Source organism: Brachyhypopomus gauderio, chromosome 3 (assembly GCF_052324685.1).
Source record: "Brachyhypopomus gauderio isolate BG-103 chromosome 3, BGAUD_0.2, whole genome shotgun sequence".
Classification (NCBI taxonomy): domain Eukaryota; kingdom Metazoa; phylum Chordata; class Actinopteri; order Gymnotiformes; family Hypopomidae; genus Brachyhypopomus; species Brachyhypopomus gauderio.
In genome coordinates this window covers 23182419-23208853 of record NC_135213.1, presented here as the reverse complement: position 1 = coordinate 23208853, position 26435 = coordinate 23182419, and the positions used below count along the sequence as shown (strand labels likewise).

Genomic DNA, 26435 nt, shown 5'->3' with positions numbered 1-26435 from the left:
CCGTTGGTAATAATTTAAAGAGGACGCGCATCAATTTACACTTAAAATAAATGTAAACAATGTTCATCATCATTGTCACCTTTAAAGCTTTGTGTAGTAACGTTGCTTTGACAAGATACAAAGATGTATCTTTTCCATCATCTTTGCTTACATTGTTTCTTTTAACCTCCAGCCATGTGGGCCTGCAAGAAATGTAACTGTGTTGTTATTACTTTTTATTCCAGTTTCATGGCCCCCGTGCAAAAGAACAAGGGCTGTAAAGCAGATAAGGCATTTGTAACGGTAAAATGCATTAAGCCTCCGAGCTTTGGTAAACTCATCCGTCTGCCGCGTGCGGGTACGCTAAGTGCATTTCAAAATCATAAGCTGACTATTGTTCGTCCCCGGAGGAATCGCCGGAGTGCTCCATCCTCGTTCGCTGGACATTTCTCCATCACTATTAGCGTAGTTGTTTTGCGTTTTCTGGAAGAGCCGCTGCAAAGCCGGAAAACAAGCAGTGGTGATAGAGTTAGGCGGGGTGGGGATGAAACAAAGGGGAATTTACAAAGGAGCGCGTGCGCGCCTCTACTCCCCGAATTTGAGAATGCTCTGCAGCAGGAGCGACTGAACAGGAGGGGCGGGGCTAGCCAGCTATTTAGTACGGGAGGGACTGTCTGACGCATACATTAGACTTATACTGACAGCCCGCCATGGGTCGTTCACGCGTATCGAGCAGCATCCTGCAAGTGAATGTCAAGGCGAGACTCGCGCTGGAGGATTTTGCTCGGGAACTGTCAAACTCCTCTGCTAGTCCAGAGTAGCCAAGGATAGTTAGAATACTTTAGAATACTCCTCCTTTTAATTAAATCGGGTGCTTTATTGGGCCTCGCCGCGCGGTGGCAACCTACGTCAGTCCCCCAGTGTCTCTGTCTATCGGACTCCAGACCGTTACTCATATGTCGCCGAGGAGCCCATGTTCAAAGCATACCGACGCACTGGCTCCTGCGTGGCGCGCGTCCTTGGTGGCTTGAACCCTTTTCCCTCCTCCTGCGCTTCTGTTCAGTCTGAGCTCAAGTTTCCTCACAATTGTGTTTTTATTAAGCAGCGCGTTCGCGTGTCTTGGAAAGTTGAATGTGAGCAGCCTTCAGCTCTTCGGCGTCCGTCTGTGGAATCTCTGAGCTTGGGGGTGATTTAGCACTGGAAAAGGTCTGTTTGGACGATGACACATAGCTTCACAAAGCTCCTATGGAACATTAACTTGTGATGGAAATACGGCACAGGCTACAAGTCATTTGTTAATTTGTTTAAACGCGGTATTTTTTTGTTATTATTAACTGTAGTTAGTTGTTAGTAGAGAAGTACCTGAACTGGACACGCGCTGTGCACCGCGCGCTCTAAATAGGTTTTCTCGAGACCAAGAAGATCAAAGCAAGAGCGGCAGCTTGTGCTCCGCGTGCAGAGGCTGAAGACAAAAGAGTCTATCTGATGCTTAGCGAAGACAAAGTTAATCGTTACTCATTACTGCCAAACGAAAAGCGATAATACCGTAACTTTTCGTTACAACGAACGCGAGCCATGTGGTTCGAGATACAATCTTTAATTGAGTCATAGAGGACGTCGCTTCCTTTGCGCATCGGTACTGGAAGCTCGAGACTGCCCGGCACGCGAGCACACAGCCACCCCGGCCGAGCGCACGCGCTCCTCTACTCCGGGAGGACTTGGTCGGCGCAACACGTCTCCGGCGTGCCGGACTCACTCGCTCAGTACAGCGCGACGTGGTATGATGACACTGCGTGGGAATTCGGCTGGCCTGAGACTGCGACCCAGTTGGATTGTACTGATTTCGTTGATCGGTCACTGCGTGATGGCTCAAGGTAATATATCGTTTTTCCTCGGCGTGCGCTAGGATGCAGTTTGGTATTGTTACTTTCTCTGAACGTGAATTTTCAATCCAGTTCACGTTGTACAGTTAAAATGATAATGTCTTCATTTGCAATCTGTAAATGAAACACAATCAACATTTGTTTATTGTGTATTTGTTCTCTCTCTCTCTTTCCCTCTCTCTCTCTCTCTCTTTCTCATTTTTGTGAGAAGGGACGAAGGAAATGAGCCCCTAAACCCCCCAAATGTCTATCACGTAGACTACCTTTTGGATCTTTTCAGTGCGTTTCAGTCCAAATATGGAGAAACTCCTCTTATTAAACAGGCAACAACAACAAAACAAGTACTGTCAGTTTAATAAAGAACCCTGCATGGCCGTTGTATGTGCGCAATGGTGGTCAAAGAATTCTAATAATCTGAATTTACCCATAACGAGCAGCTTCTACTGAGATGAAGATCAAAAAATATTTTCCAGAACATTTTTTTTCATTGAGAGAACGTTATTTTACCTCCTTGCTCTTGGACTCTGTGTGCTGGGAATATTGGCTGATAAGTTTCAACTAATTGATTAGTTATACCGGGGGAAGTAAAGTAATAGACCCGCGTTGCCATGTGTTCATAGTCGAGGAAGGGCACGCGCTGACTTTCTTCAGCCAGAGCGCGCGAGTGGCGGCTACTCGTTTCCGACTGACACGTGCTGATTTCCATTGTCATTGGAAATGTTTTTACAGGGCGCTAAAACTAAATGGAAGAAGAAATAAATGCTAGGCGTCATCTGAAGTGTTACTGAAGAGATATGTTTGTGAACTGCTGCTTCGCCATTGTAAAGCGGCCCGTGAGCGGGTTCGCAAGGAATAACGTGACAACCGGTGAGGTGGGACTCCGTGTACCCACGGCATGAAAAACTCTTAACAGCAAACCTGTCGATTTCCTAGTCACAGCGAGCAACATTAATACATTTACATTCCTTCCCGTTTCTGCTGTAAAATCATCTGACAGTTATTTTTTACTTGTCTTTATGTGCTGGCTGCTCTGGGCTGCTTGGGCAACTAGAATGCAGGTGTGTCTAATGCTTCAGAGGATAGACTGATCCCCCAGAGGTGTGTGTGTGTGTGTGTGTGTGTGTGTGTGTGTGTGTGTGTGTGTGTGTGTGTGTGTGTGTGTGTGTGTGTGAAAGAGAGAGTGAAATGAGCGTTGTGCCAGCTTCCACTGGATCACCATCTGCTAGGTGTGTGTGTAAGAGAGAAAGAGACAGTGTGTGTGTGTGTGTGTGTGTGTGTGTGTGTGTGTGTGTGTGTGTGTGTTCGCCTGTGTATGTGTGCGAGAGAGAGAATGTGTGTGTTTTTGCTTGTGTGTGTGTAAGAGAGAGAGAATGGGTGTGTGTTTGCCTGTGTGTGTGTTAGATAGAGAGAGAGAATGTGTGTGTGTGTGTGTGAGAGAGAGAGAGAGAGAGAATGGGAGAATGTGGGTGTTCACCTGTGTGTGTGTAAGAGAGAGAGAGAGAGAGAGAAAGGGTGTTCACCTGTGTGTATAAGAGAGAATGTGTTTTTGCCTGTGTGTGCGTAAGAGAGAGAGAGAGAGAGAGAGAGAGAGAGAGAGTGTGTGTAATCACACGTGTGTTTAAGAGAGAGTGTGTGTGTGTGTGTTTGCCTGTGTAGAGGAGCTCTAGACAGAATGTCTCAATTGCAGGTATTCATCATTCCAGAGAGATCCCTGTTTAAGTGACATTCACAATGCATTGATAACTTGGCTCTTTCAACGGATTAAGATTGCTACCATTATATTTGCATATGAGTGAGTGAGTCAGTGAGTGAGTGTGTGTGTGTGTGTGTGTGTGTGTGTGTGTGTGTGTGTGTGTGTGTGTGTGTGTGTGTGTGCGTGTGCGTGCGTGCATGTGTTTGCCTGAGCATGGCAGAAACATGCAAAATGTTTGTGTCATCCTGTATACGAGTCCTGTTGATTCCTCTGTCCTATATGGGCCCAGGTCCTGTAGATGAGTTGTGTTCATTCCTCTGTTCTGTATGGTCTCAGATCCTGTCAACGAGTCCTGTTGATTCCACTGTCCTCCTGTATGACCCCATGTCCTGTAGACAAGTCCTGTTGATCCCTCTGTCCTGTATGGTCCTAAGTCCTGTAGACAAGTCCTGTTGATTTCTCTGTCCTGTATGACCCCATGTCCTGTAGACAAGTCCTGTTGATCCCTCTGTCCTGTATGGTCCTAAGTCCTGTAGTCGAGTCCTGTTGATTCCTCTGTCCTTTATGGCCCTAGGTCCTGTAGACGTGTAGTTGTGTTGATTCCTCTGTTCCATATGGTCTCAGATCCTGTCGATGAGTCCTGTTGATTCCACTGTCATGTATAACCCCACGTCCTGTAGACAAGTCCTGTTGATCCCTCTGTCCTGTATGGACCTAAGTCCTGTAGACAAGTCCTGTTGATTTCTCTGTCCTGTATGGTCTCAGGTCCTGTAGACCAGTGATGTTTATTCCTCTGTCCTGTATGGCCCCAGGTCCCGAACAGGTCCTGCTCTTCCGTCTGTCCTGTATGGTCCCAGGTCCTGTTGTTGTGCTTCTGGCTCCTTTCTTCCTGTATGGTCAAACCCCCTTCAACCTCACGCTAGCTGTAACTATAGCAACTGTGTCTGGGTTTTAATGACCATCCACTTAGGTTCTGCGGAGATGTGGAGCATGTGTGTGCTGTGCATGTGCAAGCTGTGCATGCTCCTCAGTGTCCTGCTCCTCGTGCAGTGGTTGTGTTTGAATGCACACTGTAGGCTTCAGGCTCTCAAGATCTACCAGCTCCACTCTGATCCAGCAGCAGGGTCCAGCTGCACAGTTTGCTGGGCCTGTCAGGCCATCCGTCCTGATTGGGGTTAACCCTACCCTATGATGACCTATGATGACCTATGATGACCCTACTCCTGATGCTCCTGGGGATCTTCTCCTGTACATTTCAGCCCCATCCCAGTCAATCCGAAGATGATAATTTGGTGGCACAGGTTTTGTGGATTACAAATGTTCAAGAAATCTGCAGTTATAGATATTGTTCACATTTATGAAAAGTATAACCTGTGACTGTTCAGTGTAGTCATAAAGTGAGTACCCAGCTGATGGTGTGTTAAACTGTTAGGTGAAAAGGTACTGTGGACACAGATTAAGTCTAGTGAAGATAATATTTTTATCCATATGGCTGCATATGACAATGCAATAATGCCAGTTGTGAAATTCTGTCTAGAGTGAGTTTTATCTGGGAAACTGCTCTATTATGTTCAGTGGAGTTTTTAACAAAGGTTTCAGACACACAAGACCCAAGAATAACTGGATATTATACCTGCTCTGACATTTAGCTGATAGATGGCCGGTAGACTTGGCTTTACTGGAGAAGGCGCATGGAGTGTGTGTGTGTGTGGGGCCCTGCTGGGGATTACCCCCTTACAGCCTATTTTAACACACACAGTAGAGGGGGGTAGCTGACTGCCACACAGCAGTCCCTCACACACATAAGCACACACACACACACACACACACACACACACACACACACACACACACACACACACACACACACACACACACACACACACACACACACATGCATGCACACAAGCACACACACACACACATCCTTGTATATTTATACCCTCCTCTACTGCCCTGCTGATAAATGGTGCATAATAACCTTATTGTTCTTTAGGACTAACGTGGTGGACATATTGGCCCTTAAATGAGGGTGAATCGTGTAGGGGGAAAACTCCAGTGATGATGATGATGATGATGATGATGATGATGATGATGATGATTATTCTCCTTGGAGAATGGGGAGAAAAAGTAATATATGACAGTCTCTGATTGGAGCATTTATGACCTGTAGTTGGAGGTCCAGTTTCTTCTCTCCCCAGTCCAGAACTTATTTTACTGGTGCAGCTGTCTGGAAGAAGCTATAGGTTGGAGTGCTACATGGAGAGAAGGTCTGAAAAGCAGTCTGTACAGACATGGTCCCCGCACTGTTGGAGAGAGGGGTGGAGGCTTGGGGTGTGTGTGTGGAGCAGTGAGTGATGCTGGTCTTCAGATTGCATGTTCTCCTGAGAACTGCCACACTCACATTCTGCTCTGTAGCCCCCTGTAGGAGCAGAGGGGCAGGAGGGATATTGTATGGGGGTCATCGCACTCTGACCTGCCACATATTTCACCTACCACACATCTCACCTTCTTCACATCTCACTTACCACTCATCGTTGGATCCTACAAACCTGCAGACTGATTCTCCAGCATCTCTTCACTGCCCCGCATCCCTTCTTGGCTGGGTATTGAGATCTCTTGTCCAGCAGCACTATTGGCTGCTGTTCTGTCTGTGTTTGTGAGAGCCCTCATGTGTACAGCGTGTGATGGGCGGAGCTACTGTGTTCTTCCTCAGTCGGTTGCCATGTCCACGTCAGCCTGCTGCTGCTGGGCCACTGTTGCTGAGGGCAACGCCTCAGGGCAATTTCAAAAGTGAGCACAGCAGCACGCAGGCTGTTTTTGTTGGGGTTTTATTTTTGTGTTGTTGTAGTGTTGTTGTTGTTGGTGTGTTGTTTTTGTCGTGTTGTTGTAGTGTTGTTGTAGTGTTGTTGTTGGGGTGTTGTTTTTGTTGTGTTGTTTTTGTTGTTTCAATCCTCCCTCACTGTAGACTTGCACATTATATAAAGATGTGAAACTTTTTCTGCAGGAACATATACCATCAACACCTAAACCCCTCTTGAGTGTTGGATGAAGACTTAGAAGACCTGTTGCACAAAGGGAGGGTGGGATCGTCAGATCTGGAGACAGAGTCTCCAAGTGGACACTACTACTTGGGCAGTAGTCCAATGTTAGCTGAACAAAGTGAACATCTTTACTATCACTACAATGTTATAGACAAAAGGGAATAAAAAAGGACTTTTATTTTACCATCGTTAGTTCATACATTCCTGGTCGTATTGTGTTTAACTCACTGAGATCTACAAAAGTAGAGATCGGGTAGAGATCATGTTATGTATATCTAGTCAAATCCTACGCTATAATATTCCACCACACATTATTGCCACTTTTTTACTCAAACATGTCATGTTATGGAAACAGAAATGTGAGAGCAAGTGTATGTATATATGTGTGTGTGTGTGTGTGTGTGTGTGTGTGTGTGTGTGTGTGTGTGTGTGTACATGTGTGTGTTTTTGTGTGTAATTGTATGTGTGTGTATTTGTGTGTAATTGTATGTGTGTGTATGTGTATGCATGTGTGTGTACATATGTGTATATGTGTGCGTACATGTGTGCATGTGTATGTGTGTGCATGTGTGTGTGTGCACATGTGTATGTGTGCATGTGTGTACATGTGGAAGTTGTGTAGTGGAGTAAGTCATAATAATGTATGGAACAATTTACATTTGTTTGGATATATAACATAGACAGCTGGCAAATTGCATAAATTACATAAATCTTTTTTTGTGATGGCTCAGTAATTATGTGTGTGTGTTTGAGGTTTGAAAGAGAAATGTTAATCCTGTGGTGTTCTACCAAACTAAGAGATTTTCTACCTTCATTTCCTATGCGACTGTAACAGCTGCTATTTGCCCATTTGTCTGATCGAGTGTTCTGATTGGTTGCTCTAATCCTCTAGGCTCCACAGAATGGGATCTTATACCAAGAGTGATTAGAACTCCCAAGGGAGTAGCCAAGGTACATATACACACACCACACAGGCCTTTAGCTGAGTAGTTCATACACTCTGCCAGGTGGACACTTATCTGGGACTGTGTGTCTGTGGCCCAACTGAGCCTCTGATCTGACTGCCATGTTGAGTCATGAGTGCATAGATTCAACCTGGGCTAAGTAGATTAAAATGTCAGAAGAACTTCTCTTCTCCCTTCTCCCCCCTCTCTCTCTTTCTTTCTCTCTCTCTCTCTTTCTCTCTCTCTCTCTCTCTCTCTCTCTGTGTGTGTGTGTGTGTGTGTGTGTGTGTGTGTGTGTGTGTGTGTGTGTGTGTGTGTGTGTGTGTGTGTGTGTGTGTGTGTGTGTGTGTGTGTGTGTGCATGCTCAATGACCCTGGCCCAGATTTGAGATGGCTCAGTTTGGCACCACTCATGTTATGAAGTCAAAGAAAAGTGCTTGGCTGTCACTAGCTATTTCCAGGATGTCCCTTACACACACATTCTCTCTTTCTCTCACTCTCTTCTGCCATACATTTTATTTTTGGAAGAATTTAGGATTTATAGCTGAAGTTAAAATCCTATTTTAGCTTCAATATCTTACAATAATATGGGCCCGTAGTGATGGCGTAAGAGACACAGTGATGCTAACAGACTGGGAGACATAACCCAGACAGGGTGGTAGGAACAGAAAGTCGGAAGGGGAGAGGGAGTGAAGAGAAGAAGGGAGAAGATGGAGTGTAATTGTCTTTCATCCATACAGAGGACAGAGGACGTCCACCTAGGACAGAGGATGTCCAGCTAGGACAGAGGACGATCAGCTGGCACAGCCTTCACACTAATGTCCACATGATTGGCCTTAATCATCTTAATCATCCATGAACACACCTCCACTGAGACCTCCATGAACACACCTCCACTGAGAGCTCCATGAACACACCTCCACTGAGACCTCCATGAACACACCTCCACTGAAACCTCCATGAACACACCTCCACCAAGAACTCCATGAACACACCTCCACTGAGACCTCCATGAACACACCTCCACCGAGAACTCCATGAACACAACTCCACTGAGACCTCCATGAACACACCTCCACAGAGAACTCCATGAACACACCTCCACTGAGAGCACCATGAACACACCTCCACTGAGAGCTCCATGAACAGACCTCCACTGAGAGCACCATGAACAGACCTCCACAGAGTGCTTTCCAGCACTCTTAATCCAAACACTCTGAGCTCAGAGATGTTGTCTGGGACTTCTTTGTAGAGATATAAGCTGAAAGAGGTCTTGATTTGGGGCAGTCATGGCCTGGCGGTTAGGGAACTGGTCTTGTGACCGGAGGGTTGTGGGTTCGATTCCCAGACCTAAGGCCATGACTGAGGTGCCCTTGAGCAAGGCACCTAACCCCAACTGCTCCCCGGGCGCCGGGCTAGGACTGCCCACCGCTCTGGGCACGTGTGATCCACAGCCCCCTAGTAATCAATCAATCAATCAATCAATCAAAGTTTATTTGTATAGCGCTTTTCACAACACATGTTGTCACAAAGCGCCTTACAGGATTTAAAAGGTTAACAATACTACGGGTCCAGAACCCTAATGAGCAAGCCAAGGGCGACAGTGGCGAGGAAAAACTCCCTAAGGTAGTGGGGAATAGGAAGAAACCTCGGGAGAACCAAGACTCAAAAGGGAACCCATCCTCCATTGGGCGGCCCGTTAACACACAGATTACACAAAATACAGACAAATACACAAGTCACACACAAATCACACAATCAGACTAAGTAAAGGTAAAAATGAAAGTTCTGGGTTATGATATTGTCACTGTAAATGTCTGTTGATGAACGCCAGGCTTTCATTCCGTGTCGGAGCAGCGATGCTGGTATTGTAGGCTCCGACTGCAATGTTACTCTCCAGGTGAACCTCGGAGAAAAGATACGAGATGTAGTAAATATGTAACAGATTAATCAAAGGCCAAACTAAACAGATGAGTCTTTAATCGAGTTTTAAACGTTGAGACTGTGTCTGAGTCCCGAATAGAGGCAGGAAGATTATTCCACAATTGTGGAGCTTTAAAAGAAAAGGCTCTTCCACCTGCTGTGATCTTTTTGATCCTAGGAACAGTTAATAACCCTGCGTCCTGCGAGCGAAGTGAACGCGCTGGGTTATATTGTTCAATAAGTTCACTAAGATAGTCTGGAGCTAAGCCATGCAGCATTTTATATGTTAATAAAAGTATTTTATAGTCAATACGGAATCTAATTGGCAGCCAGTGTAATGACGATAGTACGGGACTAATGTGATCAAACTTTTTAGTTTTTGTTAAAACTCGTGCTGCTGCGTTCTGAACCAGCTGGAGTTTGTTTATCAATCACTAGTGTGTGTGTTCTGATTGCACAGATGGGTTAAAAGCGGAGGACAAATTTCGATTGGGGTGTAAAAATCACAATTGACAAAAATATGGCACGTTTACATTTTTTAAAGGAAAAATGGTTAAAGGAATTATGTAACATCCCACTTTTTACCATTTGGTGAAATGAATGTCACAGACACTCCTAGAGAGAGCTGTCAGGTTCCTAGAAAGACCTGTCAGTGGATCTGTTCCTTATGCTGTGGCTGGCTATGGTTGATTCCTGGGTGTGGTTTAAAACTGAGCATGGTCCAGGTGGGTGTGGCTTAAGGCTGGCCATAGTCTGGCTGGGTGTGGTTTAAGGCTGGGCATGGTCCTGGTGAATGTGGCTTAGGACCATGGGTGTTTAAGTTAGTGTTATCCTGGGTTGATCTATGGTTGTAAACACTCATGCAGGTTTTAAAATGTGAGCTATGGATATGGAATGGGCAGGGTTAGTGTTAGGGGTTAAGGTTAGTGTTAGGTTGGAGGTGGGATGGGGTGTGAGGAGTTACATGTCTGACCCCCTGACCAAGCAGAGGCTGGTGTGGATAACCTTGTGGATGGAACATGTCTGGAATGCCCAGCTGCTGGGGGCATTCTACTGTGGTCTGACAGGCTGAACAGACAACAGGCCTCCCAGTCCAGTTCAACTCAGGCCTCCCAGTCCAGTTCAGTGTCACCTCAGGACTATGTGTATTTGTTGCTGGGAATGGAAATTAAAATCCTACAAATACTGCTTTTATCATGGGGGGTGTGGAATGTGCTTGTGACTTTGATGGCAGGTGGAAACATTTACCTTTGAAGTGGCAGTACTCTGTGTGTGTGTGTGTGTGTGTGTGTGTGTGTGTGTGTGTGTGTGTGTGTGTGTGTGTGTGTGTGTGTGTGTGTGTGTGTGTGATATGTCAGCCTTCCTTGATGAAACGGTATGGGGGAGGGGCCTTATAGGGAATGGCATTTAGACTCACTGATGGAACCGTGGCAACCACACACCACCCACCAGGAGAGCACACTCTCTCTCTCTCTCTCTCTCTCTCTCTCTCTCTCTCTCACACACACACACACACACCACTCACTAGTAGAGCACACTCTCTCTCTCTCTCTCTCTCTCTCTCTCACACACACACACACACACCACTCACTAGTAGAGCACACACTCTCTCTCTCTCTCTCTCTCTCTCTCTCAAACACACACACACACCACCCACTAGGAGAGCACTCTCTCTCTCTCTCTCTCTCTCTCTCTCTCTCTCTCTCACATACCCACACACACACACCTAAATGTGCACACTGTGCACCCTTTGTGTATTTATGTGTGTATCCTATGTGAGCTATGTGTCTTATTAACAAATTATTAGGGCTGCACGATGAATCGTATTTTTATCGTTATCGCGATGTGAAGTTTCACGATAAACACATCGAAAGAGCCACGATAACTCCTTGAATAACAGCAAACTCAAATTGCATTATCCTCGTCCAGCAATAGAGGGAGCTATTCGCGCTGCAGACTATGATCACGTGACGTAAGTAGGCAAGAGGCAGAGTGAGGTGAACACGCTCATCAGACACGCGATTTGGTTTAAGCCTGGTTTACACTTGATGCAGCGCGAGGGTCCGCAAGGCGAAAATAACGTAATCACGGTGGCTTCGCCCGTGTGCGATGGTCTCGCGCGCTGTCAATTCACGAGGTCGTGCACCTCTCGAATTTTGTAAGTTCGCGCGCACCGCGTCTCAGCGCAATGAGAACAGTCATGTTTGCCGGGTTCATACACCTATACAAGGTGGAATTAAAGCACTTGTACGTCACTTTCAAGGTCCATTTCAATAATTCCCAGCTCGTTAAACTTAATTGAGTTAAATATTTATACATATACTCTAAATGATTCGAAATAATTCGCTTTTTTTATCACATTATTTAATGGTTGTTTATTTTCAAAACGCCCAATCTTAACGTCTTCACGTTCTTTCATGTTTCGTCCTGGAATTACAAGAGGCTCGTATTTGTTAATGTAAATAAGAGAACTGTTCAGTCAGACAGATATTTGTTGTGAAACGAAGTAGTTACAATTTCAAGTACTTTAGCCTAAATTCCAGCACTTTTCAAACCTGATACACAAAGCAACATTAAAATTGGTCAGGTAAATGTTCATTCCCCTGTATTTGAGGGGTGTTTTTTCTATACTACTAGGCCTACATATCGTTTCGGACAACACTGCAAAGAATGTGACACGGCAAGATTAAACGCTTCCGTCGTTCGCGGAGGTTTACGCGAGGTGTGCGGAGTCGCGCTACGGTCACTCGTGAAAGTATAAACCTAGATTGAATCTATTGTTGAATAAACCTGCAAAATATTTGGAATTATTCTGGATTCATTACACAGTAAAAAAAAACTAATTAACGTGCTGCTGTTCAGAGAGACACTACATCTCTGTATTTTAATCTTAATTTATCGTGGTTCACATCGATATCGGGATATCCAACAATATTATCGCACATCGTAATTCTAGTCCATATCGTGCACCCCTACAAATTATTTATGGTCTATTTATGGTTTTGATCATAAATCAATAGTGTGGATCATGCTAAATGTAAGAAGCTGTGTGGGATGTTACATAGTGATAAAGCTATCACAGATATTACATTGTTATTGGTGATGGTGCTTTTAGAGGTGTGTTACTATAGTGGTGATGGTGCTGTTAGAAGTATGTTATTATAGTGGTGATGGTGCTGTTAGAGGTGTGTTACTATAGTGGTGATGGTGCTGTTAGAGGTGTGTTATTATAGTGGTGATGGTGCTGTTAGAGGTGTGTTATTATAGTGGTGATGGTGCTGTTAGAGGTGTGTTATAGTGGTGATATAGTGGTCTCCTACACTGCGGTGAGTGTTCACCATGAAAATGACACCACTCTGTTTAATCACAGTACGTTTGTATGTGTGTGTGTGTATTAGCGTGTGTGCATGTGAGTGTGTGTGTGTGTGTGTGTGTGTGTGTGTGTGTGTGTGTGTGTGTGTTCATGATCTCTTCTGTATCAGTAGGAGGGTAATCATGACCCAGCAGGGTGTAAGTGGTGTTTAACTGTCATGCAGCCATGGACACCGAGTCTGGATTCCTCAGGGTGATAATGATCTTACTGCAGAGATACACACACACAGTCACACACAGTCACACACACACCCATAGCCCAAATGCATCCAGGTCCAAATCGAGAGGTATCAAGAGCAATCTGCAGAAACCCCGGAAGACTACAGAAGTGTTTGTGTGTGTGTGTGTGTGTGTGTGTGTGTGTCTGTGTGTGTGTGTGTGCGTGCACTCGCGTATGCGTGCGTGTGTCAGACTATGCTGAGTCAAAAAAAGCATGAGAATCACTACAGTTGGGGATTGACTATCTGCTCTGTCATTATGGAGGACATTTTTTCATCTTCATCAGTTATATTCAGGAAGGAAACCAGTCCATCATCCTCCTCTCCTGTGAGGTCCTTATTCTGCCCAGTTCTGCTGTTTAACTGGACAGGCTGAGGGTGTGGCTGAGGGGAGCTGAGGGTGGGGCTGAGGGGAGCTGAGGGTGGGGCTGAGGGCAGGTAGGAGTGATGCCAACACAGTGGATGAAATCACTGCTGTCAGAAGGACTATTTCGATCAGGGTTTTTTCTCACTGTTTGGAAGTGGAAGCTGCCTGTCACACTGATTCAGAATTACTATAAGCTCCTCGATTCACTGGGAGGTGCTGTCAGGAAGGATATCTCCTTCTATTAGGTTTCATTTCTGGAGAGAGAAGGGCTCTTGTGATGGTGGTGTTAGAGAGTTGTACGGTGTACTTATTAATGTGCTGGGTGCTAATCTGTGGCAGCTGTGGTCCTGTCCTGTGTGAGGTCCTGTGATCGGAGCTGGAGATCTTCTGATCATTGGGCCCTAACCCATCATGCTTGTGATGGAAGCGTGAGCTTGGTTGTCTTTCATTCCCTTCTTTTCTGTTTTACACTCCTCTTTTACTTCCTTTCATTCCATCTGTTCTCACTGACTCATTTACTCACTGTTGCTGCTGTTGCACACAAAGAAAATAAAATATAAAACATTTCAAATGTATCGGGTGGTTCTAAAAGCCCTATCTTCCAGTTGGGTTACAGTTGGATTAGGGTTGGGCTAGGGTTAGGATTAGGTTTAGGTTAGGTTAGGTTATATAATTTTATGCGAAGTTATTAACACTATTTCAAATATAGTGCATGTCATGGTACAGCTCCTGACCACTCCCTGTGGCTGTGTGTATGTGTAGTCTGTGTCTAGTTATGTCCATATATGTATTTCCATTGGGTGTGGTTCAATGTGTGTACATTCATTCGTTTCATCTGTGCCTCATTTACATCATGCAGATCACTGAGGTCTTGTTTATTTTAAGATATTTATATACGTGTGTGTGCTGTGAGCATGGCTCGTCTTTGTTGAGTCTTACTCTGTTTGTGTGTTCAATGTTTGATGTCTGAAAGTGCTAACTGCACAGCTTTTCTAGCTAAATAAAACCTATTTGAATGTATGCTCATGTCGGCATCCTGCCTACCCTGCCTACCTTTCTTACAGTGCAGAGAAACAGAGTTGGCAAAGCAAACTCCTTCACCAGCAGCATCATAAGAACAGTTAGACAGTAACAACAATATGCAACCACAAGACCAGACCAGATCAGACCGAACCAAACCGAGCCGAACTGGCCTGAGCCAAACCATGCTGCTGCAGTAATCAAGCAACCAAATGAGGCAGTAAAACAGCCACGTCAACCAGGAGATGCAGTGTGATTCCTGACTGTCCCTGTGCTGTGGCTAAACAAAAGTGGTTCCTCTGTTGTTTATTCTGGTGCTGGATGCTCCTGTAGGTGGGTGCTGGTTTGGGTGGATGCTCCTGTAGGTGGGTGCTGGTTTGGGTGGATGCTCCTGTAGGTGGGTGCTGGTTTGGATGGATGCTCCTGTAGGTGGGTGCTGGTATGGGTGGATGCTCCTGTAGGTGGGTGCTGGTTTGGGTGGATGCTCCTGTAGGTGGATACTCCTGTGGGTAGGTGCTTGTGTTGGTGGGTGCTGGTATGGGTGGATGCTCCTGTGGGTGCATGCTCCTTCTCCCATGGATCAGGTGGGGGCGGAGCGTGCTGGTACTCAGCCAGCAGTGCGTGCCAGAACAGTGCTTTGACCTCACTCTCTCTCCTCTCTGCAGAGCTGTTTAAAAGACGTAGAGCTGAACTGAGACTGACCCTGAGATCTTTCCAGAAAGAACATTTAGTGTGTTACTGGAGTGGCAGCACTGGCAAGAGGATGAGCGATTAAGTGCATCAGGCTTCAGGATGAAAGTGATTAAATCGCAGAACAGCTCAGGGCTGCAGAACGTTCAGGGATCTTATTTGGAGGTGAATTAAATTCTCAACTGCATGTGGGTGTGTGTAGGGGTTTGGGCATTTTTGTTATGAGTTGTCAGATGAACTTCCTTCTCAAGTAATGACACACAGATTCTTCACCCAGAAGATGATTTGTAAGCCCCTCAACATAAATAAAATTAAGAATGGTGTTGAGATTCAAGTCTTTTCAGAAATTATTATTGAAGTTTGTTAATTGAGCTATAGCTCAGTATTTGAGTGTCTGCACAGAGAGGTTCTGACCTCCTGGATAAACTGTCATGTAATATGTTATGTTTTCTGTAATGTTTTCTTGTGCAAAAACAGTAATAATAGAAGACCTTACAAACATTATAGCAACACACTGAGGCTCATTTTGGGGAAGAAAATCTCTCAAACTAAATATTGTGAGACACAAACAAATCCCCCCCAAACCCCAAGCATTCTTAAAACAGATTTTAGTGGTGTGCCTTTCTGCGCGGGTGTGTCCTGCCGTGCCAGGTCCACTGTGTTTAACTGGTCAGAGAGATGCCAGGGCCCTAACACTGCACACAACATGCTCCACGTGATTGGCTCTGCATGATTAGCACTTGTGCTTCGCGTGATTGGCTCTTTTGCCCCCTGTGATTGACTCTTGTGCTCTGTGTGATTGGCTAGCGGATGCTGGAAGCACAGAGGAGGATCTGATTAGGATTCAGTGGACACACTCCACATTAAAAGCTTTCATTGTAACCTTTCCCGAATTACAGAGGCGATTATTACAGTTTATATTATTTTACAATCAGTTGTGCAAGTGCACTCTCTCTATCTCTTTCTCTCTCTCTCTCTCTCACACACACACACACACACACACACACACACACACACACACACACACACACACACACACACACACACACACACACACACAGCCCAGTATCTCTTTAGTCCTGTTAGTTTTCTGTCCTGGCTGCTGAAGGCCACCCATCCATCTTGCTTTGTTCCATCTTAATGACACCTGAGTGCTGTCAGGTGACCTGCTGGGTGGGGCCTATCGATCCCTGTCTGCTAATTGATTAATTGCCAAGCTAATAAGCTCCATGTCCTGTCATGCCAAAACCACCCACCAGCAACAGCACCTTCAGTTTGAGTCGAGGATGTGTGTGTTTGGTGCTCTGGTGCCCAGTATAATCTCCGGCATAGTGTAATCTCTGGCTCTCTCTCTGGCTTTTCATCCATTCAACCTTTCCTGTTCTACACCATTTGTATACTACACCTTTCCTGTAATACACCTTTTGTATAGTACACCTTTCCTGCATGGTACCTGCCTGTACTTGACCCTAGGCTATAGCTGCTTGGCTACCAAGGTGTACAGCATAGAACATGCAGCATAAAATCTGACATGTGACCCCACAATGCAGCATAAAATCAGACACGTGACCCTGCAGTGCAGCATAAACTCAGACATGTTACCCGGCAGTGCAGCATAAAATCAGACACGTGACCCTGCAGTGCAGCATAAAATCAGACGTTACCCAGCAGTGCAGCATAAAATCAGATGTGACCCCACAGTGCAGCATAAAATCAGACACATGACCCTGCAGTGCAGCATAAAATCAGACGTTACCCGGCAGTGCAGCATGAAATCAAATGTGACCCCACAGTACAGCATAAAATCAGATATGTGACCCTGCAGTGCAGCATAAAATCAATGTGATTCTAGATTAGAATGTGAAAATTAAGGAAATCTGAGCAATTTAGAATAAGTCTTGGTGCATGGTGACTAGGCAGGTAAAGTGTTTCAGACCCACGTGGGGAATGTCAGTAATCGTTCTGATGAACAGGCAGAGAACTAACAAGACGACTAAACCTAGAACTAGAACGTAGAGGAAACAGAGGAAACAAGTAGTGACAAAACATACTAGAACCAGGGGAAGAGGTTTTATTTACAAAAATAGAAATAGAACAAAAATATTTAAAACCCTTACTTTACTAATAATTACATCCAAAAGTTTTTGAGGGAAAGGTACAAAATGTAAACAGATGTTCAAACTGACTCTGATGTGTGTGTTTCATACTCCAGTGTGCAGGGGCTCCCGCTCCAGCTTTGGGGTTCAACCTTCAGACTGGAGGTGAATTTCAGAGCTTGTGATTAATAATCTAAAAATAGACATCATGTGAAGTTAATATCCCGCTGTCTCCTGAATGCACAATGAAGAACCCCTCTGTGTCAGAATGGTAGCAGTATATGATCTCAGACTAATATTGTAATGTTGGGTTGTGTGATACAGGACTGTACATATATGACTTCATAGGCGTTATGGTGGGATAGATTGGTGGAGGGGGTTGTGGAGGGGTGGAGAGGGTCGTGGAGGGATGGAGAGGTGGAGGAGACAGGAGACAGTGCTGCTCTTTGGTCCTACTGCTGTGCCACCATGGTGCTGGGAGGATGTAGTAGTAGAGGTGGTTTTCCAGGAGCCCAGGAAGAGACGGAGCAAAGGCAAGCAATGCACTGAGAGAAAGTAGGAGAGTATGAGAGGAAAAGAGAGGAGAAGAGAAAGAGAAGAAAAGAGAGGAGAAGAGAAAGGAGAAGAGGTGGAGAAGAGAATGGAAAAAAAGGAGAAGGAACTGGGCCAAGTGGCTGAGGGACATCTGGTTTGGTGGTGGTGGTGTGTGTGTATGTGTGTGCGTGTGTGAGCGCATATGTACACATTTTTGTGAAGGGCAAATCTCCCATTATTACAACACAGTGTTCAAGGCTGTAATTAGGAGGGGAAAGGCTGTATCGGCCTGAGCAAGGGATCAGAGAGCTTGTGTTGGACTGCTGTCTCTCTCTTTCTCTCTTATTCCCTCTTTTTCTCCCTCTCTCTCTTATTCCCACTTTCCCCCCTCTCTTATTCTCCCCCCTCTCTCTTCTCTTACTCCCTCTCTCACTTTCATTCCCTCTCTCACCCTCCCTCCCCCGCACTCTTGTTCCCTCTTTCTGTCTCGTGCACGGTGACGGTGGCTCTCTGCACACCCTGCACAAGGACAAACACAGGCTGCCAGGTCTAGCTGATGGATGATATGTGTGTGTGAGTATGTGTGTGTGTGTGTGTGTGTGTGTGTGTGTGTGTGTGTGTGTGTATGTGTGTGTGTGTGTGTGTGTGTGTGTGTGTGTGTGTGTGTGTGTGAGTGTGTATGTGCAGGCTGTCAAGTCTAACTCATGGATGGCCTGGTGTTCACTTGGCTTCTTTTTGTGGACACACTGTCTCACGTGAATGTGCTGTAAAACGTAAACGCACGGTCTCACGTGAACATGCCATCACATGTGGCTTCCTTCACACAGTGTATGAAAGAGAGCTATGCAAAAACCCCTCCAGGTAGAATTGTCGTCACCTCTGAATAATCATTCCTCAGCTTAACATGAGGAACAGAAACACCTGCTTTCAAACACCTGCTTTCAAACACCTGCGTTCAGAGTCTCATGCTCATCTTTCTTTTTAGGCTTTCACCCCTATTTTCTCTCCTCCCATCTCTCTCTCTCTCTCTCTCTCTTTTCTCTTTCCTGGTAAATTGGGCTCTAGAATGTGTATGTCTTGCTCTTGATCATACTGAAGTGCAGCATGCAAAAATATCCTACATAGAACCTGACAGGCACAAGTAGAACCCATGACAGGCACACATGGAACCTGTGATGAGCACAAGTAGAACCCATGACAGGCACACATAGAATCCCTGGACAGGCACATAGAGAACCTGTGATAGGCACACATAGAACCTGATAGGCACACGTAGAACGCATGATAGGCACACATAGAACCTGTGACAGGCACACGTAAAACCCATGACAGGCACACCTAGAACCTGTGACGGGTGCATATACTGAGGTTACAGCTATGCTCCAATCATCTGGTGACATTGCTCTACATCTGCGGGACTCTGGTCACAGTGCTTGATGTCTGTAGGACTCGGGTCACGGCGCTATATTGTATGTATTTTGCCTGTTACTATTCAGTTCTGTCTGCTTGGGACTGCAGTGGTTATAGTGTATGTTCTGCTCAGAAATGAACAAATCAGACTTTATGTGCAAATCTAAATGTCTGAAAGACTCACAGACCTGGTCCTGCTATTGCTCCTGGTCATCCTTGTCATGATCCTGCTCCTGGTCCTGGTCTGTGATCTTGATCCTGCACCTGCTCCTGGTCCTGATCCTGCTCCTGCTCCTGGTCTTAATTGTGGTCCCTGTGCTGTGGTCTCTCTGCTATCAGATGGAGCTCAGTGACAGGGGTCTTGACCACCTGCATACAGAGGCTCAAAATAGCAGCTGCTGACAGGCTTAATGACTGTCAGGGGTCACTATGAGGACTATGAGGACTGGAGTGTGTGTGTATGTGTCTGTGTGCTGAGAATCGTTTGAAAATGTTTGTTTCCGATATGATTCTTTCAATTCGATACCTTCTTCTGACAGAAAATACAACAAATAGCTAATTATTCACAGTGTTTATTTAACATTAGTAAGCCAATATTAGTTATATTTATCTCACACTGGCACACTAACCCTAGATGACTGTACACACATAAACTTTCATGCAAGGTCTGACAATATCGCTAACATCAATGTTTTCATAACTGGAGGTTTCTTTTAAGTTCTTGGGAAATCCAGGTGCTGAAGTCCTGCACACATGATGTTGAACACATATACCAGTAGTGGGTCCCACGAGGAATCGATCACATATAGCAGTAGAGGGGCCCACAGGTAACCGAACATGTATACCAGTAGAGGGGCCCTCAGGGAACCAAACAAGTATACCAGTAGAGGGTCCCACGAGGAATCGATCACATATAGCAGTAGACGGGCCCATAGTGAACCGAACTTGTATACCAGTAGAGTAGTCCCACAGTGAACCAGTGACTCTGTCGTCATAATGGAGCTAGGTTCTTTCTCTCTGGTGGGTTTTATAGTGACTGCATCACAAGCTAGTTCAGGGTGATTAATGGGGAACCTACATAGTTTTGCATTAAATATTATGCAGTTCACTTCTTTTAATTTGTTTATGTGGGTCTGCTGGTAAAGTATGAGCAAGCATAAGCTGTAGGGTAATATGGCCCTGTCCTTGTGTTCTTTTGGCCGAGAGCCATGACGTATGACACAGTGCAGCATCTTCAGGATGTTAATCGTGCGGATTAGCAGTGACTCAGCAGCAACTCATTAGCAGCAACTTATTAGCAGAGACTCATAAGCAATGACTCGTTAGCAGTGACTCATTAGGAGTAACTCATTAGCAGCGACTCATTAGCAGAGACTCATCAGCAGAGACTCATAAGCAACGACTCGTTAGCAGTGATACATTAGCAGTGACTTGTTAGCAATGACTCATTAGCAGCAACTCGTTAGCAATGTTATAAACACACACACACGCAAACACACACCGACTCCTAAAACTACAAAACTCTCCTCACTGTGTTTTATGCAGTGGGGAACCGTCAGGGCCTCTACACCCTCTCAGAGGGCCTAAAATATTCTTAAAACATAAATATATATAGTACAATTTTTCCAATTTTTTAATCTACTTACAGTTTGACAATCGACAACATCTAAACAAGTATTAAATTAAATTGTTTATTAAATAAATTATTTACCCGTGTCTATTCAATCTGTGTTGGAAGGTGAGGGTTTAAATGGAAGCCTGTGAGCCTGTGTCTTCCCCTATCAGGACTGTGATGCCTGCTGTTCATTTACAGAGGGCCTGGCAGTTATAATTCAGCACAATACCAGTTTCAAATGACAGTTAAATTGACCAATCATATATTCCCTCTTAGTGGGCGGGCTTAACTGTATGATAATTTCCACCCGCTGTGGCGACGCTAGCTGTCGTTAGCGTACCACCGCTAGCTAGTTTTGATTCATTCCTTTGATGGCCTCGTGCGCGTTATTTAAATATTCTGCTTCCGAGGAACACGGAGCTGTGAAACCTTATTTTGTTGGAACCTTATTTTGCTTAAGAAGTTATCTAGTACAGATATTATTGTTTATTGCGTCTTTAAAGCTGTATTGTTGTCTCAGTTTTTTATTTTTATATAATTAGGAAAGGAAACAATTTGTCTGGGGGGGGGGGGGGTGGTGGAGCGGGCCCAGGTTCAATGGTCACGGTTCGCTACTGGTTTCATGAAATGTAACATAAAAGAAAGCCATTTATATCCATGTTGTAGCAGATCCCTCAAAGTGGTGCAGTGCTGGTGGTGGTGGTGTGTGTGTGTGTGTGTGTGTGTGTGTGTGTGTGAGAGAGAGAGAGAGAGAGAGAGAGAGAGAGAGAGAGCAGCAGAATGGAGCTGTTATGGTGCTGGCCTGGAGAATACCATGGTCATATACACTTCTCCACACAGACGTTCATGAGTGCTGAGCCAACCCACTGCTCAGCTGTGTGTGTGTGTGTGTGTGTGTGTGTGTGTGTGTGTGTGTGTGTGTGTGTGTGTGCGCAGAGCATTTCTGGGCCTGCATGTTGTTTCTCCCACATGCGCTGGCTCTTGGATGGCAGTGTTACTCTGTTTCGTCACGGCTGGCGATGGTGCTGCTGGCTAACGCTAAGGCAAATTATCTTCTCTGCATACAAAAGCTTGGCCATGCTTGAAAACCAGGGTACGCCAGAGAGCTAAAAGTGTCCTGGTAGTGTTCGGGCTGCCTCTGGGTTCTTAGCACGCCTGTTAGCAGAATGCAGCGCATCAGAGCCATGCTGAACATGGATGCTAACATTGCTAGCAGTGAAGCAGAGAGTCCAGAAAAATATAGAGGTGTGTGTGTGTGTGTGTGTGTGTGTGTGTGTGTGTGTGTGTGTGTGTGTGTGTGTTGGGGGGTTACTGAATGCATCTTCAGTTCTGGTGGAATATCAATCAGCCACGTCTGTAAAAACACGTCTGTAAAAATAAGCCACAGCCTGTAAAAACACGTCTAACAAACACCACCTTGTACATGGAGATATGGAAACATCACACATCTTTCAGTGTTACCAGGGCTCTCAAGTTTAGAATTCTTTTCAGAGTGTGAGAGTTGGGGGGGGGGGGGGGGGGGGGGGGGGGGGGGTTGTATATGTTGTATATCGCGATCGATCGCCAGTGGAGGGCGACATAGATATGGATCAGAGGTAAATAAACTTTTTTTTTTTTCGCCGTGTGAAATCAGAAGTGTGGCGTGTGAAGACGGTCAAATGCGTGTGTCACACGCTCAATGCGTGAGACTTGAGAACACTGGTGTTACCATAGAGAATTTGAACAGTGTTTTTGTAGTTTGTATATTCAATCTTCGTATTTGGTTTTCTCATTGCTGTTCCACAGTGTTAATTTGTTAAAATCTTAATATGTTAACAACCTTTTGATGATTTAGCTTTAACACTACAAGTATATATTTGAATTGAAGATTTAATGTTACTTTTGAATAATCATAAGAAAAATAATTAACAAAATGCAAGGGACAACAAATATGGCCATCATTCCCATTAACATTAACATTATCATGATCACTACATTACCATCATCATTATCATTACCATTAACATTAGCATTACCCATTATCATTATCATTATCATTACCATTACCATTATCATTCCCATTATCATTATCATTACTATTACCATTACCATTATTATTCCCATTATCATTATCACATCATTATCAGAACCATTATCATTATCATTAACATTACCATTATCATGATCATTACCATTACCATTATCATTCCCATTATCATTACCATTATCATTACTATTACCATTACCATTATTATTCCCATTCCCATTATCATTATCACTACATTACCATTAACATCATCATTATCATTATCATTATCACTTCATTACCATTACCATCACCATTATCATTACCATTACCGTTACCATTTTCATTATCATTATCATGATCATGATCATTATCATTATCATTACCATCACCATTGTCATTATCGTTATCATTATTAATTTCAATACCATTATCATTGCCATTATCATTATCATTATCATGATCAATTTTATTATCAGTCTTGAATTCTTTCTTGATAGAGTTGGTTTAGAGAAGAATGATATTGTCACGTAGGGCTACGCCCCCCTCTCCTAGCTGTCACTCCGGTTTCCCTGCTCCTCATGTCTGTGTTGTTCCCTGCTTGTCTGTTACCATAGTTTCCCTCTGTCTGCCATGCCTGTGTCGTCAGTGTCTCCACCTGTGTCTTGTTAGTTCTGTGTATTTATAGTCCCTGTGTTTCCTATGTCGGTTATCGGTTGTTTTGTTCATTTATTCTTTCATGACCCTTGTGGATTTTGGATTGCGAGTGTCAATTGCTAAGCGGAAAGACCGCTTGCAACCGCGGACAATCTCTAATAGTAGCAAAAAAAAAATAAAAATGATGCAGCTCATTGGTGCGTGGCACTATAGTGAGCTATTTTTAGAACAGGCCCGTGGACGACTCATGACGTCCTTGCGGGCAACATGGTGCCCGCGGGCACCACGTTGGTGACCCCTGGTGTAGACTGACTGCGGAGGTTTAGGATAGGTCTGATCTCTGTGTGGAAATGTAAGACTGATCACTGTGTAGAAATGCAGGTGTGATCTCTGTGGATACCACTGTGTGGAAACTCTGGTCTGATCATTGTGTGGAATTGGACAAGAATGCAAACCTTCAGGCAGCCATCATGTCTCAAGGTAGATTGCTGGGTGAACACCAATAGCTTCTGCAACACCTCGGTATGGCTATGGAAAACCTAACCCAAACCATCCTGGGTTTATCTGTATCCGCTACCCCAGCTTCAGCCAGTGCCTCTGTGTCTTCGCCACCCACTCCGATCTTGGAGACACAGACTACCCCAGCTGTCCACCTGGTTATACCAGAAAAGTACGATGGCTCTCCAGAATTGTGTCAGGGTTTCTTCCTCCAGTGCTCGCTGTATTTTAGTTTGATGGTGGCTGCTTCTCCCACCAACACGGCTAAAATCGGCAACAATTTAATGAGATGTTCTACCATTCGGAAAACGGTAAGGATACTGGCGTCATCTGCTTCCGAGCACACTCTGCAATTCAGTACCAGTGGCCAGTGGATGGGATGATTAAGCACTACTTATCAATAAAGTCTAAATGACACCCTCAAGGCAGAGCAAAAGATGACTCACTTTCCCTGAATGAATTTATACAGCTATCCATCCGAATTGACAACCTAGTCTGTTACCGAAGAGATGTGGAAACCCCTGTATGATCAGTCCCATTACACCCTCCACCTCAGGTTAGTATGGAGGCTATGGATATTGGACGTACATGGCTGACTGCTGAGGAATGACACAAACAAATCAGGGAGGGTCTTTGTTTGTACTGTGGAAGGAAGGGACATTACCAGTCTGAGTGCCCGATGCTGTCATCACAGTGAGTCCAAATTCTACCTGCCCGTTTGACATTCGCAAACTGGCTGTTCATGTCAAACTATTCTGGAGTGTAACATCTTGTCTGGTTTCAGTTTTGATAGAATCAGGATCAGCTGGAAACTCGAAAGCCTCTCGGTACCAGTTATGCCATGTACATACCCATTTTAAATAAAAGATTTTTATGGGAAACCTATTGGTACTGGGAGTGTTACTGATATCACCACATCCATTACACTAGCGGTAGGAGTATTGCATATCGAATCCATATCATTAATAGTTATTGATAAACCAGAGCACCCCATTGTCTTAGGATTTTTCTGGTTAGCCAAACACAATCCGACCCTTTCTACTGCATGTCGGCGTCTAACATAGAGAGCCCAGCGCTCTCGTCTGCGGTGATAATACCCCCTGCATCCCCTCAGCAAAATGTTTTTAGCAAATCACAGGCTACAAAGCTGCCCTTCCATCGATCCAGTGATTGAGCAATAGAATTAATACAGGGCACCACACCCCCGAAGCGTCATGCTTATCCTCTGTCACTCCCCGAATCCAAAGCTATGGAGGAATATGTAGAGAAGGTGCTGAAATGGGGTTACATTCATCCATCGACTTCTCCTGCCATGGAAGGGTTCTTTTTTGTTGCAAAGAAGGATGGAGGGCTGACACCTTGCATTGACTCCAAAAATACTAAGGCTGACTCTTTGTCTCATATGTTTGAGAACAGTTACAGTCTCATCCCAAGACCATAGTCCCCCCTTTGGCTGTGGTGGCCCCGATAGACTGGGACTTTGATGCACAGATCATCCAGGCTCAAATCAGAGATCCCCCTCCTGCTGACTGCCCCCAGGATAAGACATTTGTTTCTTCCTCCCTCCGCTCTTCTCTCTTAGAATGGATTCATACTTCACTCAGTGGGATTCATTGGACTCCGGATCTAGTAAGAAGGATGTACTGGTGGCTTGAGTAATCCAAATATGTAACAGATTTCATCACATATATGTGCTCAAAGCACAACACCCTGCAGTCTGCCTGCTGAACTTCTGAAGCCTCTCCCCATCCCCAAACACCTCTGGTCTCACATTGGTGATTATAGATAGGTTCTCTTAGGTTTGTAGGTTGGTAGCATTACCCAAACTTCCTTCAGCCATGGAGACGGCGGAGTGCATTTTCAACCAGGTTTTTAGGTTTTATGGCATACTTGAAGATATGGTGTCAGACAGGGGACCTCAATTCACCTCCAGGGTATGGCAATCCTGTCGTTTGTTGAACATCACCATAAGCCTCACTTCGGGGTATCAACCCCAATCAAATGGTCAAGTCAAGAAATTGAATTAGGAAATCAGATGTTTTGTAGTAATTCCCAGGAAGATTGGAGTCGCTACTTACCTTGGGCTGAATATGCTCAAACTTCATTGGTTCACTCTAGGGTTGCAGCGGTAACCGGTTTCACGGTATACCACGGTATTAAAATGCACGGTTATCATACCGTGTGCGTTTGCTTATTACCGGTAAAAAGCAAGCCAGCGGAGAAACTGACCCGCGCATGCGCAACTCCGCTCCGGTTCAGCTACTCAGTACACAGCAGTGAGAATGGCAGAAAGTGCATCAGACTTAACACATTTTTTAACAAAAAAAAAAGCTAAACAAAAATCAGTGGCGAAAATGACGTAATCGCGGTGGCTCCGCCCGTGCGCGAGGGTCTCGCGCGCTGTCGATTCGCGAGGTCGTGCACCTCTCGAATTTTGTAACTTTGCGCGCGCTGCGCCTCAGCGCAATGAACAAAGTCATGTTTGCAG

General features: G+C 45.0%; 1 protein-coding gene across 3 annotated transcripts in view; it reads left to right on the top strand.

Annotated features, from left to right (window-relative positions):
- The first annotated feature begins 702 nt into the window (after positions 1 to 702).
- sdk2b (sidekick cell adhesion molecule 2b) overlaps positions 703 to 26435 on the top strand; it is a 247636-nt gene continuing 221903 nt past the window's right edge. For all 3 annotated transcript variants that reach the window (XM_077000519.1, XM_077000520.1, XM_077000518.1), the window contains exon 1: positions 703 to 1853. In XM_077000519.1, the coding sequence (XP_076856634.1) occupies positions 1760 to 1853 (94 nt within the window). In that variant the 5' untranslated portion in view covers positions 703 to 1759. The remainder of the gene's footprint in view (positions 1854 to 26435) is intronic.